This window comes from Crotalus tigris, unplaced genomic scaffold (assembly GCF_016545835.1).
Source record: "Crotalus tigris isolate CLP2741 ecotype Arizona unplaced genomic scaffold, ASM1654583v1 scf7180000017692.518282, whole genome shotgun sequence".
Lineage (NCBI taxonomy): Eukaryota > Metazoa > Chordata > Lepidosauria > Squamata > Viperidae > Crotalus > Crotalus tigris.
Window position 1 is genome coordinate 188,733 of NW_024096571.1, and position 14,354 is coordinate 203,086.

The window sequence follows — 14,354 nt, forward strand, 5'->3', positions numbered from 1 at the left end:
GCTTCCTCATTGACTTTTCTTTTTTGGAAGCTGGCAGGGAAGGTTGCAAATAACAATCATGTGACCTTAAGACACTATGACCTTTCTAGTTGTTGAGCACCTGAATTGCAATCACATCCTGGGGATACTGCAATGGCCATGACTTATTGTAAGACTACAGACCTATCATAAAACTCCCTAATTCAGTGCTGTTGTAACTTCAAACCATCTCTTAATGAGAGTCTTGTCCTAAGCCAACATCGTCACTAAACAAGGTTTGCAAATACATACACTTGCAGTATAGAGACAAGTTCCTTCCAAAAGTTCAGCAAGCCTGGCTTACAAGTGTTCTAAATCAAAGCGGCATGCAGAACAACAGCCAGGTGGAGTCCAAGGGTCACAGTTTGTAGTGGATTCATTGGCTGGTTCAGGTTCAAAATCTGGATTGCAAGGTTAACAAATCAAGGCACATGGAGTGAGAATTAATGGGCAATTGTTGTTAATGGATAGCTTTGTGCTTGCTGCTCCATTTTAACAGAAATGGTCCTGGTGTATCTTATTTGGCAGGGTGACAGTTCTGATGCTGAGCAGTCTCACAGAGTAACTTTTTAAAAATCTCTTTGCAGGCCGCCAGACACTTGCAGTAATCCCACACCCTCATCTTCACAGAGTGACAGCAGTTGTGACTGCTGGTTGTTGTTTTGTTCCACCACTTCTGTTTGCTCAGATGGCAGTTCATCTGGTAGCCCTGGAGTTGACTGTTCCTCCTCCATCAGCACTTCTGGGTCCGGCACTCACTAGTCATTATTGGTCCTCTCCTCTGACTCCAAATCTGAGCCTACAAACAATTACCAAATAATCATTTCACCAGGACTACCTGTAGCCTTCAGTTTGGATGGACTTACCCACAAGTGTATACCCTAATGCTTTAAAAAAGATACCTGTATTTCCCCTATGTACTCACATATATAGTAAGCCCATATATGGATAAGCCATCCCTCAAATATTTGACCAAAATACCATGAAAACTGTGATTTATCTTCAGGTGGCATATTTTTCACCATAGTTTGGTTAAAATTTGAAGGTCAGCTTATGCATAGACGGCCTTATATGCAAGTATATCCAGTATCTTTAGCTTTTTGTGAGATTGGCAGCTGTATCAATTAGGTAAGTAAATATGGTAAGTGGTCTGATATAGTAAGATGGTTTATTACAGAAGTTTCAGTGTAACGAAGCATAAAGAAACTTTGCAATCACAATTTAAAAATAAAATTAATCAAGCTTAGCATGGTATGTGAATACAAGCACTAGATTTCTATCTAAAAAGGTTAAATCATGGCAACTGGACCAAAGTTTATTAAAGCTGAGACGTTTCATTACTCATCCAAGTAACTTCTTCAGTAAAAATGAAAATGTTGGATATAGGCGGAGAGTCATTGGAATGAACCAACTCTTGCTCTCCCCCCCCCAAATGAAAAGCAACATGTAAATGAAAACTCAATCATCCAGGCCAAAAGTATCTAAAAAGGTTAAATCATGGCAACTGGACCAAAGTTTTCTAGATTTCTAATTTACATTGTTAAATATGTTATGCAAAGTAGCCATTCTCTTCCTGCACTACAAGAGGGCTGTACCCTGGTGGAGCACTCAGGCTTTCAATGCAGACCATCCCAAGTTCAATCCTTATAGGGTTAAGAAAGACCTTTGCTTTACACTCAAGCATTGCTACTAACTAATATCAGCAGAATTTAATTATGTGAACCGATAGCCAAATTCAGTCTAAGGCAAATTCCTAGCTATATAGGAAATTGGTGGTAAGGAAAAACTTAATCTGTTGATTAAAGCTTTCAACCTTTATCTAAATAAAATAAGGTTGATATTGGGCAATAACTTCAAAGAAGGAACTAGTTAGAAGTTAGAATTACAAGCAACTACCCAGATACAGATGAGTAGCACACAGTTTTGCATTACATATCCAGAGGGTACAATATCTCACTGACACTTCCAGTATGACTTTGAATGACAAAGGACAATGAACATTTTCACACATGCCACAAAATCAACTTCACCTGCCTGTGCTGTAAGTATAAAGCATGTACTTCAAATTGAAATGTAAATTTGATTTTCTGTTAAAAGAACTCCCCTAACCCACACATATAAATAGCACAAATGGTCTTCAAAATGCTTTCAAGCACAGGTCTGGAAATGGTTGCTAAGAATACTGTGGGCTGCAAGAAAAAACTATCAATCAATACTGGAACAAATAATGACTTGCTACTACTCCCTTGAGAAGATGATATGCAAGCAGGCATGTGATACAAATCAATGTCAGAAAAAAATATTACTGTTTTGTAAGTATGGGAGAAGTAAAAGAAGGGAAACTGATAAGTAGAAGGATTACAAAACTGCCTTTTGTTAGAACTACAAATTCAACTAGAAATAGCTTGAGATAGTGAGTATTTGTCCATAGACACAAGGAATTGCCCTAAATAATTCCTAAGATGGAATTCGCATAAGAGGGAGGGAAGTAACTGTTCTAAATAGTTTTTTTTTCAAACCAATAGAATAACATAATTCATTCTAATTGTAACCTTCACATTTAAAGGTATTATCCTTTTGGACAATAGATGTGTGGGAGAAACAAGACTATCCTGCTTGCTTGTTTGTCAGAGGCATGTGGTTGGCATCTCGGAAACTGAGCCTTGAAACTGACAGGCATTATTAGGTCCTCGCTAAAAGGATTCTTCCACAGTCAGTATTCACCATGCTAGCAACACTCATATATTCTGAAATAATCTTCCAGACAGCTGAACAAAAATTTATACTTTCATAAATGCATTAAAATCTAAACATTTTCAAGTCCTGCACAAAAGTATACTTTGAAATTTAGAATAAAACAGTAATTTATTAAACAACTGTAGTAACTCTAAAGCAGCCTGGGTGGATTCAACAACTGCACCATGTTTTTTAGACAGTGGAGGATCCAATAGTGAGAAAAAAAAATCTTTTCTTAATAAAAGAAAAGCCTAAAGTGTGAAATAGGAAAAGGCTGAAGCTGGAAGGAGCAAGTTAGAGGAAAGAGAACTACAGTTAGATATAGAATGGCAATGACACACTAAGTCGAATGGTCATAAAGCATGAATGCACTGTTTGGTGAGACAATCACAGTTGCCATTGTTAACCAAATCTAATGGTCATTAGGTGAAGAAACAAGCAAGTCAATGGGAAAGCTGGCAGGAAGTAGCAAGTCCCAGGTGGCTGGCAAGCAAGCAGGGAAGTGGCTGCTGCCAAATGAGGGAGGCATGAAGGGGTCCATAAGAGTGTAAGGCAGTGTTTCTCAACCTTGACAATTTTAAGGCACGTGGACTTCAACTCCCAGAATTCCACAGCCAGCAATGCTGGCTGTGGAATTCTGGGAGTTGAAGTCCACGTGCCTTAAAATTGTCAAGGTTGAGAAACACTGGTGTAAGGGATGCACAGCAGAATTTGGGAGGAGCATGCAGGTGTGTGTGGAGGAGGTGTGGTTGGGACTGAAGAAGGTGTGCAAGGGTCTGTGGAAGTGCAGTGATAGTCTGTGTGGGTGCCCAAAGGTGTGAGTGAGGCATAGCGAGGATTGGAGTGTTATCTGGGGTTGCTCAGGAGGCACAGCAAGGGCCAGGAAGGGTACACAGGGGCATACAAGGTGTGAGTGTCAGGGAGGGTATAGAAGGTTGTGATGGAGGTAAGATAAAAGTTGGAGAGGGTGCACAGCATGAGTGGCACAAGCACAGTGGAGCTGGGGGAGATTTATCCCAGCTACTTGCAACCTTCCCTGCCAGGTTCCCCGCTGAGTTTCTAGGGAAGCTGGCAGGGAAGGTCACAAATGGCAATCATGTGATTGAAAGACACTGCAATCATCATAAGTATGAACTAGTTGTCAACTACCTGGATTGCAATCTTGTGACTATGGATGCACTAGGACGGCTGGAACTCCAAGAACCGGTCAAAACCACCATTTGTTCAGTGCCATTGTAACTTTGAATGGTTTGAATGAATGGTCATAAGACTACTTGTATTGTATTTAGCCATGCTTCAAGGATTATAAAAAATATGGTTTGTTAATTAAGCTGCATGGAAGAGGCAATCATTCAGTTGACAAACATAAAACAGAACTATGTGGCCTTAGGCATATATTTTTCGAAGGGAAATTTAAGAAAACTTACAAATGATTAAACTATTGCACTATATTTCCCCACAAACTAGATTTTCTTTAAGAGTTTATAAAATAGAATAGAGCTGCACATTGAGGAACAAATACAATAAACAAGCAGGAGGTAGCTATAACCAGATAGCTATAACCAGATAGCTAACAAAAGATGGGTTAAATACAAGATGCTACAGCAACGCCTTTGTGTAGAACAGTGGTTCTCAACCTGTGGGTCGGGACCCCATTTGGGGTCGAACGACCATTTCACGGGGGTCGCCAAACAACGCGGTCTGCCATTTTTCCCCCCTTTTCCTTAGCTGTGCTACTCCCTTTTATTCTATTGGCTTTTGAAAGCCAATAGAATAGACTCTCTTGAATAGAGTCTAATTCTATTGGCTTTCAAAAGCCAATAGGAATTGTCCAGGCTGTCTCTGCCCTGCTGAGCCCTCCAAAAGTCCCATTCTGCAAACGGTGCTGCACCAGTTGAGTAGTCCTCGACTTACGACCAGTTGAGTAGTCCTCGGCTTATGACCGGTTGGGGGTTGTGGCATTAAAAAGGTTGAGAACCACTGGTGTAGAACATGTGAGAACGTGCAATATATTAAGACTGATTGAGGGGTCTTTGGTGCTCTCTGAATTTTGTTGTTTTCTTGCAGAAGTACCCAAACCACCATAGGTAACATTGTCAGTGGTAGCACCTTAGCACTGATGAAGTTACCTAGTTTGGGTAGTGAAATATCTGCAAGAAAACAACCAAGTTCAGAGAATACCAGGACCCCTTCAGTTCAACCCCAGCTACAAATATTCTCCCTTATTGACAAGACTGATTGGCATGCCAGAACACTTGATTACTCTTCCAAAGAGGTTTTTTTTAAATATATAACAAACTTACTATAACAAAAAAGTACTGCAAAAATTGAGTTTAGAGAAACAGGGGCTCAAAATAGGGAAAGGGGCAAGATTAGTATACATGTTATCTCCATCGCTCTTTATGTTCAGTGAATCTATTCATATGAATAGCAAGATTGGAAAGATGAAGGCCTAAATGAAACTATGAAGCTGAAACACTATATATAAGAAATTCAGATGGCAATATTTTGTTAGCAGATAGTAAAGAAGATTTAGAATAGCTTATAATGAAAGTAAATAATGCAATGTGAAAAGTCCAGACTCCTGCTAAATATTAAGACAAAGTTAATGTCAATCAACTTGATCAGTAAACTTTAAATGGGTGCCAAAAAAGGAAAGGTGATAGTTTTGTTTGCTCAGGCTCAAGAAAAGATATATTACTGATTAAAGAGGAGATTAATCTCATAATGACAAGGTTAGGTAAGATCAGAACAGTTAAACCAATAGTCTTTCCATTGATAATGTAGGACCTATGAAAAACAAAGAGCGAGAGAAAGAAAATAGACATCTTCAAATTAGGGATCAGTAGGTAGTGACTGAAAGTACCATGGACTGCGACAAAACCAGTCAGTTACAACAAGAAATTATTTACTTCTCTGTTTAGATGAACAGGCAGAATCAAGAAATTACAGAACATTCCTGGAAGAGCTATATATTTCTCCATGCATGTGCCAAGAATCAAGTCTTGCTGGAATCCATCAAAGCTGCAATATCCGAGTCCCCAGGTAAATATTAAGACTTAAATCATGGTTTAAAATCCAACAGTTTTTAAAGTTGATCAATATGTGAAGGGAAAAACAAATCATATTGTGGTTTAGAGAAATTTGTGGCCTGTATGTTTCTTCTGATTGTAAATTCTGACCATAAAATTGGCAATAGCCAGCATAATAAAAAATATTTCCTTAATGTCACTCTCAACTTTCAACCCCAGACTGTTAATAAGGCATTAGCCCATTAACAAAAACTTTGTTTCCTTGTTTGATAAAAAAACAAAGACAAAAAATAAGCCTATCATATGCTTCTTTATAATTTCAAGAAAGAATTAAGGATTTGTAATGCAGAAAGCAATGTGTACTGAAATCTATCATAAAAGAGTGCCACACTAAGTATAATAGAGTGAGTTTTAAAGCATTATGCGTTGCTTTTAGGGAAAAAATTGTTCACAAAAACACAAATCTGCCAAATCTTGTGATATGTCTCATTCTCTTTGATTATCTCTCTCCCCACTCCAGCTCTAGCACACATTTAGAGACTTATGAATTTAAGATGAGTTTCTTTCATATTCTTTTGACATCTCATATCTTCCAAGAGAAGTATAAATTCTGAACCCCTGATGGGTCAAAACAAGGATGCCAATAAAAATAATGGAATCTTTTTAGATGATCTAAGCATCACATGTAGTGCTAGACAAAATCTTCATGATAGGAGACTGATATTTGTGAGCACTGGGGTCTGCAGCTGTTAGTTTAAGGATGTGTCTTCCAGCAGTATGTCTCCAGCAAGGGGTAATTGCATTTCTCTTTCCAAATATAGTAATAAGAAGATTTTCCTCTATTAACCCAAGAATTTAAGGTAGTTTAAATAATGGACTGATCCTTTTTGAGGCCCACCATTTCAGAGTAGATTTTAGCACAAATTGACTTGATTTGCAAATCTTCAGGAGGAGGATCTCAAGTCTCAATATTCTTTGCTTGTACCAATAAAGGAGAATATTTGTAGCTCATGGTTGAACTATGGAGTCCTTGGTGCTCTCTGAAATTGTTTTCTTACAGATATTTCAATACTCAAACTAGATAACATGATCAGTGCTAGTAAGGAATGGGCTTTCTTTCAATTTATATTGGCTTGTTCTGTCAGTAAAAGTGGTCTTGGAGGTCCTTTGGTTGGGCTGCTTACTGTTAACTTGTTTGCCAGTTCCTTGATTGGGGTATTGTTTACTACTTGATTGTTGGTCTGATGGTAATGTTGGTGTTAATCTATGCTTATCTGGATGTTGATTGCTAGTGGGGAGGTGTTTTTGTTTCCTTTTTATATCTTTTGCATAGTATGTAGATGTTATTTATGTCTATGTGTCTATTGATGACCAATTTGTCAGAGTCCCAGGTTTTTAGGAGTTCTCTCACATTTTTGGATTTGGCTTGGTCTAGGATGGTCACAGTTTCCCAGCTGAAACAATGATTAAGTCTGTCCATATGTTGTGAAATTAAAGAGTTTTCATCAGATCTTCTGACTGCTAGTTGGTGTTCATGGATGCTTTCTGCTAGTCTTCAGTGCGTTTGTGCTAAGTAGCTGTTGCAATAGATTGTTTCAGTTTTTACACTGTAGGTGGCAGATGACTTCTGTGGGAATCTATGGGATCACTACTTTCAGGACTCAGTGGAGGCTGTAATGCAATATCTAGAATTGATAGCACTCCCACAAATACAACTCAAAATATGGATCAGCTATGTAGATGACACCATTATCCTACTAAAAAAAAAGGACCAATTAGGGAACACCCACAAAACCATCAACAACATTTCCAAAGGAATCCAATTCACCAGGGAAGAAGAAAAGAACATCTTATTACTCTTCCTGGATATCCTGATCAGCAGAGACTATGATGGCAAACTAGAAACATAAGAGTACCACAAACCACCCACACCAATCAGTGCTCCACTATCACAGTAATAACCCAACCTTCTACAAGAGAAGCTGTAAGAGCTCTATTTAGACAAACACACACACACTGCAGAAACCCTGAAAAGCAGAAAAGGAAACAGATTATCTTATTCTATACAACATCTTCCAACAAAATGGATGTCCACGCAACTTCATCAAAAAATGTCTGACCACTCAACCCAATATAGCACAAACAATATAACACTGCCAATAACAAAATCATCCCAGAAACCACCAATAGACTACTGCAACTCATGGAATCAAACCAATTAAAGCCCTCCAAAACATTCTAAGCAAACCAAGAGACCCAGAAGAAAAAATAGGCACTACTTACAAAATACAGTGTAAAGACATCAAGAACCTAGGAACACTATGAACTGAATTGAATGAACATACAGCTAATAAATGAGAATATTTATAGCTCAAGGTTGACATGATGGGTCCTTGGTTGTTTCTGATTGTTTTTTTGCAGACATTTAATTACCCCAACTAGGTAACATCATCAGTAAGATCACCAAGGGCCCCTCATATATATATACAAGTGAAAAGCTGGACATGATGTCGACTGCTACAAAGATATCCACCACATATGTAAAAGGTGTATCTTCATGTCATCTGACTGACCATCAGTGAGATTAAACAATTATTTTTTATTCACTGGTTTTTTAAAGAGCCGTAGTGGCACAGTGGTTAGAATATAGTATTGCAAGCTAATTCTGCCTACTGCCAGCAGTTCAGTTCTCGCTGGTTTAAGGTTGACTCAGCCTTCAACCCTTCTGAGGTTAGTAAAATGAGGACCGAGATTGTTAAGGACAATATGCTGACTCTGTAAGACACTAAGAGAGCACTGTAAAGCACTGTGAAGCAGTATATAAGTCTAAGTGTTATTGCTATTTAAAATAAATCTGTGCAATTTTGACCCTACCATCCTTTTCTTGGCCCTTGCGAAGATAGCCCAATGGAATGTAGAAACCCGCTTCAAATTTGAAAAGTTCATGAAAGCTCCTCCCAGTTTTACAATATCCAAGACCAAAACACAGTAACTAACTATGTTATACATGTGAAGCATTCACATTTGTTCAAATAAAAGTTGGAAAGTCAGCTATTAGGCTAGTATATAACAACCAAAGGGTTGGACTAGGAGACCCATGTTTATGTCCTATCAAAAAGCAGAAGGAAGTTCAAGCAATTTATCCATCCAATTCAGTATTGTCCACATGGATTGGGAACAAAATGTGTATTATACTTCATTAGGTTTAACAATTTGTTGTTAACTATTTTATTAAAAAAATAAAAGTTCTCAAGCTTAAAAAAAGCTAAAAATTCTAATCTTGCCTTCTTCAGGGACACCATAACACAGCTATATTCTTTGAGATGTTCAGAGACCAGAAATAAATAAATAAGCAAGTAGCCTTCCTCACTGCAAGAAGATTGCTGAATGAATTATCTGCCACATTGCAGTAAGAGGTTTGGCCCCAGAGGTTCCATTCACATGCAGTAAGAGGTTTGGACCCAAGGGAGCCCTGCTGAATCATCTCCCACTATGTCAGCAGCACATGAGTCACAATGCCTTAGCCATTTTCTATGTCCTAACTAATGGAGGCTGCTGCTTGCTTTTTCATATGTTCATATATTAGAGATGACTGGATGGTGGGGTCAATACATCATGTATAGGTAGCATGAAATAAACTTGTAGCACTTTTGAACTCTATCCCGGCTCCTGGTTTCTTGCACTTGACAGTTACTGTTTCTTTGAATGCAGGTTAAACAGTGGAATAGCAGCACTGCAGATTTTTTTTTGGGGGGGGGAAGGGGGTTTATCATTCTTCCTCTTGCTGGATTTGGCTGGTTAAAGCAGGGGAGAAGTGTAGATGACTCTAAAAAGACAGTCATGATGGGGTGCTAGGGGATACTTCTTTAAAGGACTTCTCTAGGAATTTGCCTCAACCATATAGAGACAGGTTACTCGCAAGTAGTCCATAGTGCAAATGCTTGAGAAGAATTATCTTAGCTCCCCAACTAAGCCCAATTTATCTGGGGATAAAAATAATTTCTTCTTTGAATTAACAATCAGGATCACTTAACTGAATGCTTCTAATTCCATTACACAGTAACTCATCGCTTAAATTAAGAATGTTGTGAAAGAGTTAACAGATTAAGGCAAATCACATGTTGGACAACTATGTCAATAGATTTTAGTTTTAGGACTTGGATGGAAAATTAATTTTTAGATGTAAAAATACTAATTTAAGTCAATATCAGTTCAAATAACATCCTGGAAGATAGCAGCAGTTATAGAGAAACATGTGTTATCCAAACAGTGCACAGAGACAAGCCATCATTTTTATAATGTCTTGAAAAGTAACTGCTGAGATCCAGATGATGGAGCATTAAGGATTTCATGGGGAGGGGCAGGAGGGGGGGGGAGAGAGCTAAAAGGCATTCAAAAGTATTTTGTTCTCTAGTTCTCCACAACTGTGTTAAACACAACCATCAACATTTTTCCCTTCCAGATGCAATTGATCACCCAATGACAAGAATAGAATTCTTCAGTATTAGTTTATAATACCTATAGAAAAGAATATATGTTGCTCAGGGTTGAATGGAGGAGTCCTTGGTGCAAGCAAGCAACCAACCAAGCTTAGAAAGCACCTAGAACTAAGGAGAACTAAGCAACCTAGAACTAAGGAGAAACTTCCTGACAGAACAATTAACCAGTGGAACAACCTGCCTCCAGAAGCAGTGAATGCTCCAACGCGGGAAGTTTTTAAGAAGAGACTGGACAGCCATTTGTCTGAAATGATATAGGGTTTCCTGCCTGAGCAGGGGGTTGGACTAGATGACCTCCAAGCTCCCTTCCAACTTTATTATTATTATTATTACCAAGGACTCCACAGTTATTAACATCTGTCTACCTAGCAATTAGGAAGTAGCCTTCTCTCTGTTTTTCCCTAGTAAAGTGAGAATTGTAGCATATTTCATAACTCAGAAAACATACTGTACATTGCACAATATGTACATTGTACATATTAATTTAAAAGACTAGCTAATGTTCTTGCAAGTTCAATTGAGGTTCTACAAACTTGCACATCAAGTCTATGATATATTAGCTGACCTGTATACAAGTTAATTGCAGTCTCATTTCTTAGACTAAATCTAATGGAGTGCTGGGAATTAATTGACATACTTAGGACTGTTGGGAAAAATGCAATATTGATCAACAATGATTAGCCTATAGAATCTTTAAGAAACGATTTGCCAATGAATTTTACTTTAATGATAAAAATATATGACCAAGCAGTTTCTTTCATGCTTAAATAGGCTCTGTTACTGTAGATAATGTATGTAACATACATGACTCTCTGGAAAGAATAGAGCCCTTTTAGCATTCTAAATGCCATAATCATTTAATCTGCTTTTAATTTAATTTTTCCTTTAAAGGGTCATTGGACAGAACCAAATTATGGAAATGTTTTAGAAGAATGATGCTGGGCAATAATAGAAGACACTGTCCAATATTGCCAAGACAGATGAGAAATCAAGATATAATCCCACACTTTTTTCAAAATGGTCCAAACCAATTCACACACAATTTCTCTTTTATTAATAAGTGACAGCTTCTCTATGATCTTGTCCACATAAATCATACATTTATAAAAATTCTATTCTAAAGATTTTATGGAACAATTTCACATCACATTGTAAAGTTGAAGTCAAATAATTATATATATGATGTATGTTCAGGCATACCAATAGTTAAAGGTTCAAGAAGGACTGTTCTTTTTGACATCATAATTATGATGTTGAAAAGAATAATTAGTGTGATTGATTTTATTCAGAGATGTGGTAATGGAAGAGTGTCTTTGCTTACAAAACTGTTATTACATGAATATTTTGTGTGCTTGCCTTGATTCAAGAAATTCCAAAACATGCATTGATCATGAGACTATTAAATATTATGCAAACATCCTACAAGTTAAAAGAATTGGGTTTTAAAGCTTAATTGATCAAAATCAGTCAACAATACCTTTAAAGCACCTAGATTTAGAACATGTAGATCATTAAAACTTTTTTCCATATTAAACATCAGTTGACAGTTATTAATCATAAGTTAAAATGGGAACCTAGAACAAATTGAATCAAGACTATAATATAGCCATTATAAGACAAATTGGGAGTAAGATGGGGAAATTACTGTTCATGTTTTCTGCTTTATAGGGATCATTTCCTTATTAATTGTTCATCAATGATTTAAAAAGAATCACATCATCTTGTCCTGGAACTCTGTATGAAAATGGAGTATTTACTGTTTTACCGTACATCAACTTAAATGCTTATTGGCCACTAGATGTTCACTGCCAGCTTTTCAGAGAAGAAGACAGCTTGAATCTGGACGCTGAGGTTATTAAAACAAGTCCTTTACAACAAACCTCTTAGATTACAAAGAGAAATTCTCAGCATGATTTCTGCAGCCTGAGGTTTCTATGTCAATGTCCATCAGGCATGCTGCGTTCTGCTGGTTCCCCACTGTAGATCCTTCTGGGATCCTGCCACATGCAACCACCTCTATGCAGACAAAAGAGTTCACATAAGCACCATGATGTCATGTGAACAGACCCAAGGGTTGCTAGTATAGGCCCTGGAAGGTGATCCTACAGCAAGATTGATTTCTGTGGGATTTCTCAACTGACAGGTACATGGTTATTACATAAATATCATTTTGCATGGCCCCTGTTCATATTTGGCCAGATTACTTTGATCTTATTTAGATAAGCCCTCTGAAAGTTATTGGAGGATATGTTTTAAATAATTCACAAATAGAAAGCACATTGCTTTTTGAACCCAGATATTGGCCTAATTTGCAAAAAGTCAAACTTAACTAGCAAAAGCAATAAAATGTGGAAAAGTGTGGTATGTGTGTGTGTTATATTCACAAACTGCCTGTATAAGAAGCATATCTAAGAGGGATATTGACATTTCTTGGTTAACTGCTTCTAAGATAACTGACTCTTGTGACTGCATCTCTATCATTGTTCAATCTTATTTCATTGTAATCTATCATTTAAACAAATAATTATGTATGTGGCTACTAACTGCTGGATTTTGGTGCGAAGGGCTGTTCTTAAAGACACAGGAACCAGGTTGTCCCTGAATAGGTTTTGCCCACTACTGTGTTAGGTACCTACTCAATCTGACTCATCCACCCACACATCCACCCACCAGAAATGTCCTCTGGATTGTATCATCCATTAACAGCAACACATAGGCTAGATTCATAAAGTTAAGCCATAGTTTGTGGCTGAACCACCGTGGCCTGCACATTAAAACATGTTCCCCCAAAACAAATCATTGTATGGCTGGCAGTCCCCCCTTTTTCCTGACTTCACAATCCAAGCCAGACAGTCTGGTTTCTACCCAGTCTGCTTATGTATTTAGGAACCAGGACTAAAACCAGTATCGAGTAATTTTTAAAGGGAAAAAAATTCCTTCAGTATTTTTGCCTGCTGGAGTCAATCCAACACACATGTACCCGGAATTAAGTCCTGATTTATGCCCCAAACTTGTGGCTGGGACTTATGAGGAACTCGGCATGGATTTCAACAGGCATAGATGCACCAAACTTTGGCCAAGATCCTTAATTTAGAAGGGCAGGAAGTACAGCATCAGATCTGTTCCAGCCTTGTAGCACCGGAAAACAGGCATGGGCATAGAAACAGGCACTGATTTCCAGGGCACAGCTTGGCACGCATCTCACCAAGCAAGTGATGGTCGACACCACCTCCTTGGATACTGAAAAGGTGCCCAGGTGGCAAAAAAGAATGGGGCTCCCTCCATCGCTCCCGGCCCGGCCAGCAGCATCTTCGCTCCCAAAGGAACGAGGTGGCAGGCGATGCCGATGGAGAAAGAGCCTGATACGCCGAGCAAGAACGGGAATTGCTGACTTACGTTCTCTTGAAAACGCCGCCCAAGCAGCTCCCGACCAGCAGGCAGAATTGCTGCGAGAAGAAGACCCAGGTGATCTGCGACAGCGAGCTCTGGGTCTGGCAGCGCAGGTCGAGCAGGGTGGGCCCCAGAAAGGCGATGCACAGGCCAAAGCTGAAGAAGACGCTCCAGTAGGTCAGCGTGGGCTGAAGGTTCCTCTTGAAGAGATTCGTCACCCGCGCATCCCACCGCCACATCCTCGGCTTGCGCTCCTGTCTTCGTCCGCCTTCCTTCGCCGAGCAAGTCCCTGCTGGGACGGGCGGAGCGGCTCCAACAGGCGAGTGGCGCCCCCTAGTCACCCGCGCTCCGGATCCGCACCAACCCAGCCGAATCCGCGCTTCGGGCAACAGCCAGCCGGAACCTCGGGAAACCTCCTCCCTTCGGCCGAGCCAGCGCAGTCGCCTTTACAGCAGCGGGATCCTGCTCGAAAACACCTGCAACCGGATACCCCTCCCCGCCCGCCTGCCCCGCCTAGCCTCTCCGCCCAGCTGCGTCCCGATTCTCCCTCGCTCCCTCTCACGATCGCCCGCCCTTCGCCTCAGCTGCCTCGCTCCCGGGACCGGCGGTTGCCAAGCCCCAAGCGGCTAAGTCGGCGTCTCCCCGTCCTCCCCCCCCCCGGCCGCAAGAGGAGGATGCG

General features: G+C 39.5%; 1 protein-coding gene across 1 annotated transcript in view; it reads right to left on the reverse strand.

Moving 5' to 3' along the window:
* Nucleotides 1-14,122, reverse strand: part of MFSD4A (major facilitator superfamily domain containing 4A) — a 48,459-nt gene extending 34,337 nt beyond the window's left edge. The window contains exon 1 of the mRNA XM_039338152.1: nucleotides 13,682-14,122. Coding sequence (XP_039194086.1) covers nucleotides 13,682-13,914 — 233 coding nt within the window. The 5' untranslated portion in view covers nucleotides 13,915-14,122. The remainder of the gene's footprint in view (nucleotides 1-13,681) is intronic.
* Between the last annotated feature and the right edge of the window lie 232 nt (nucleotides 14,123-14,354).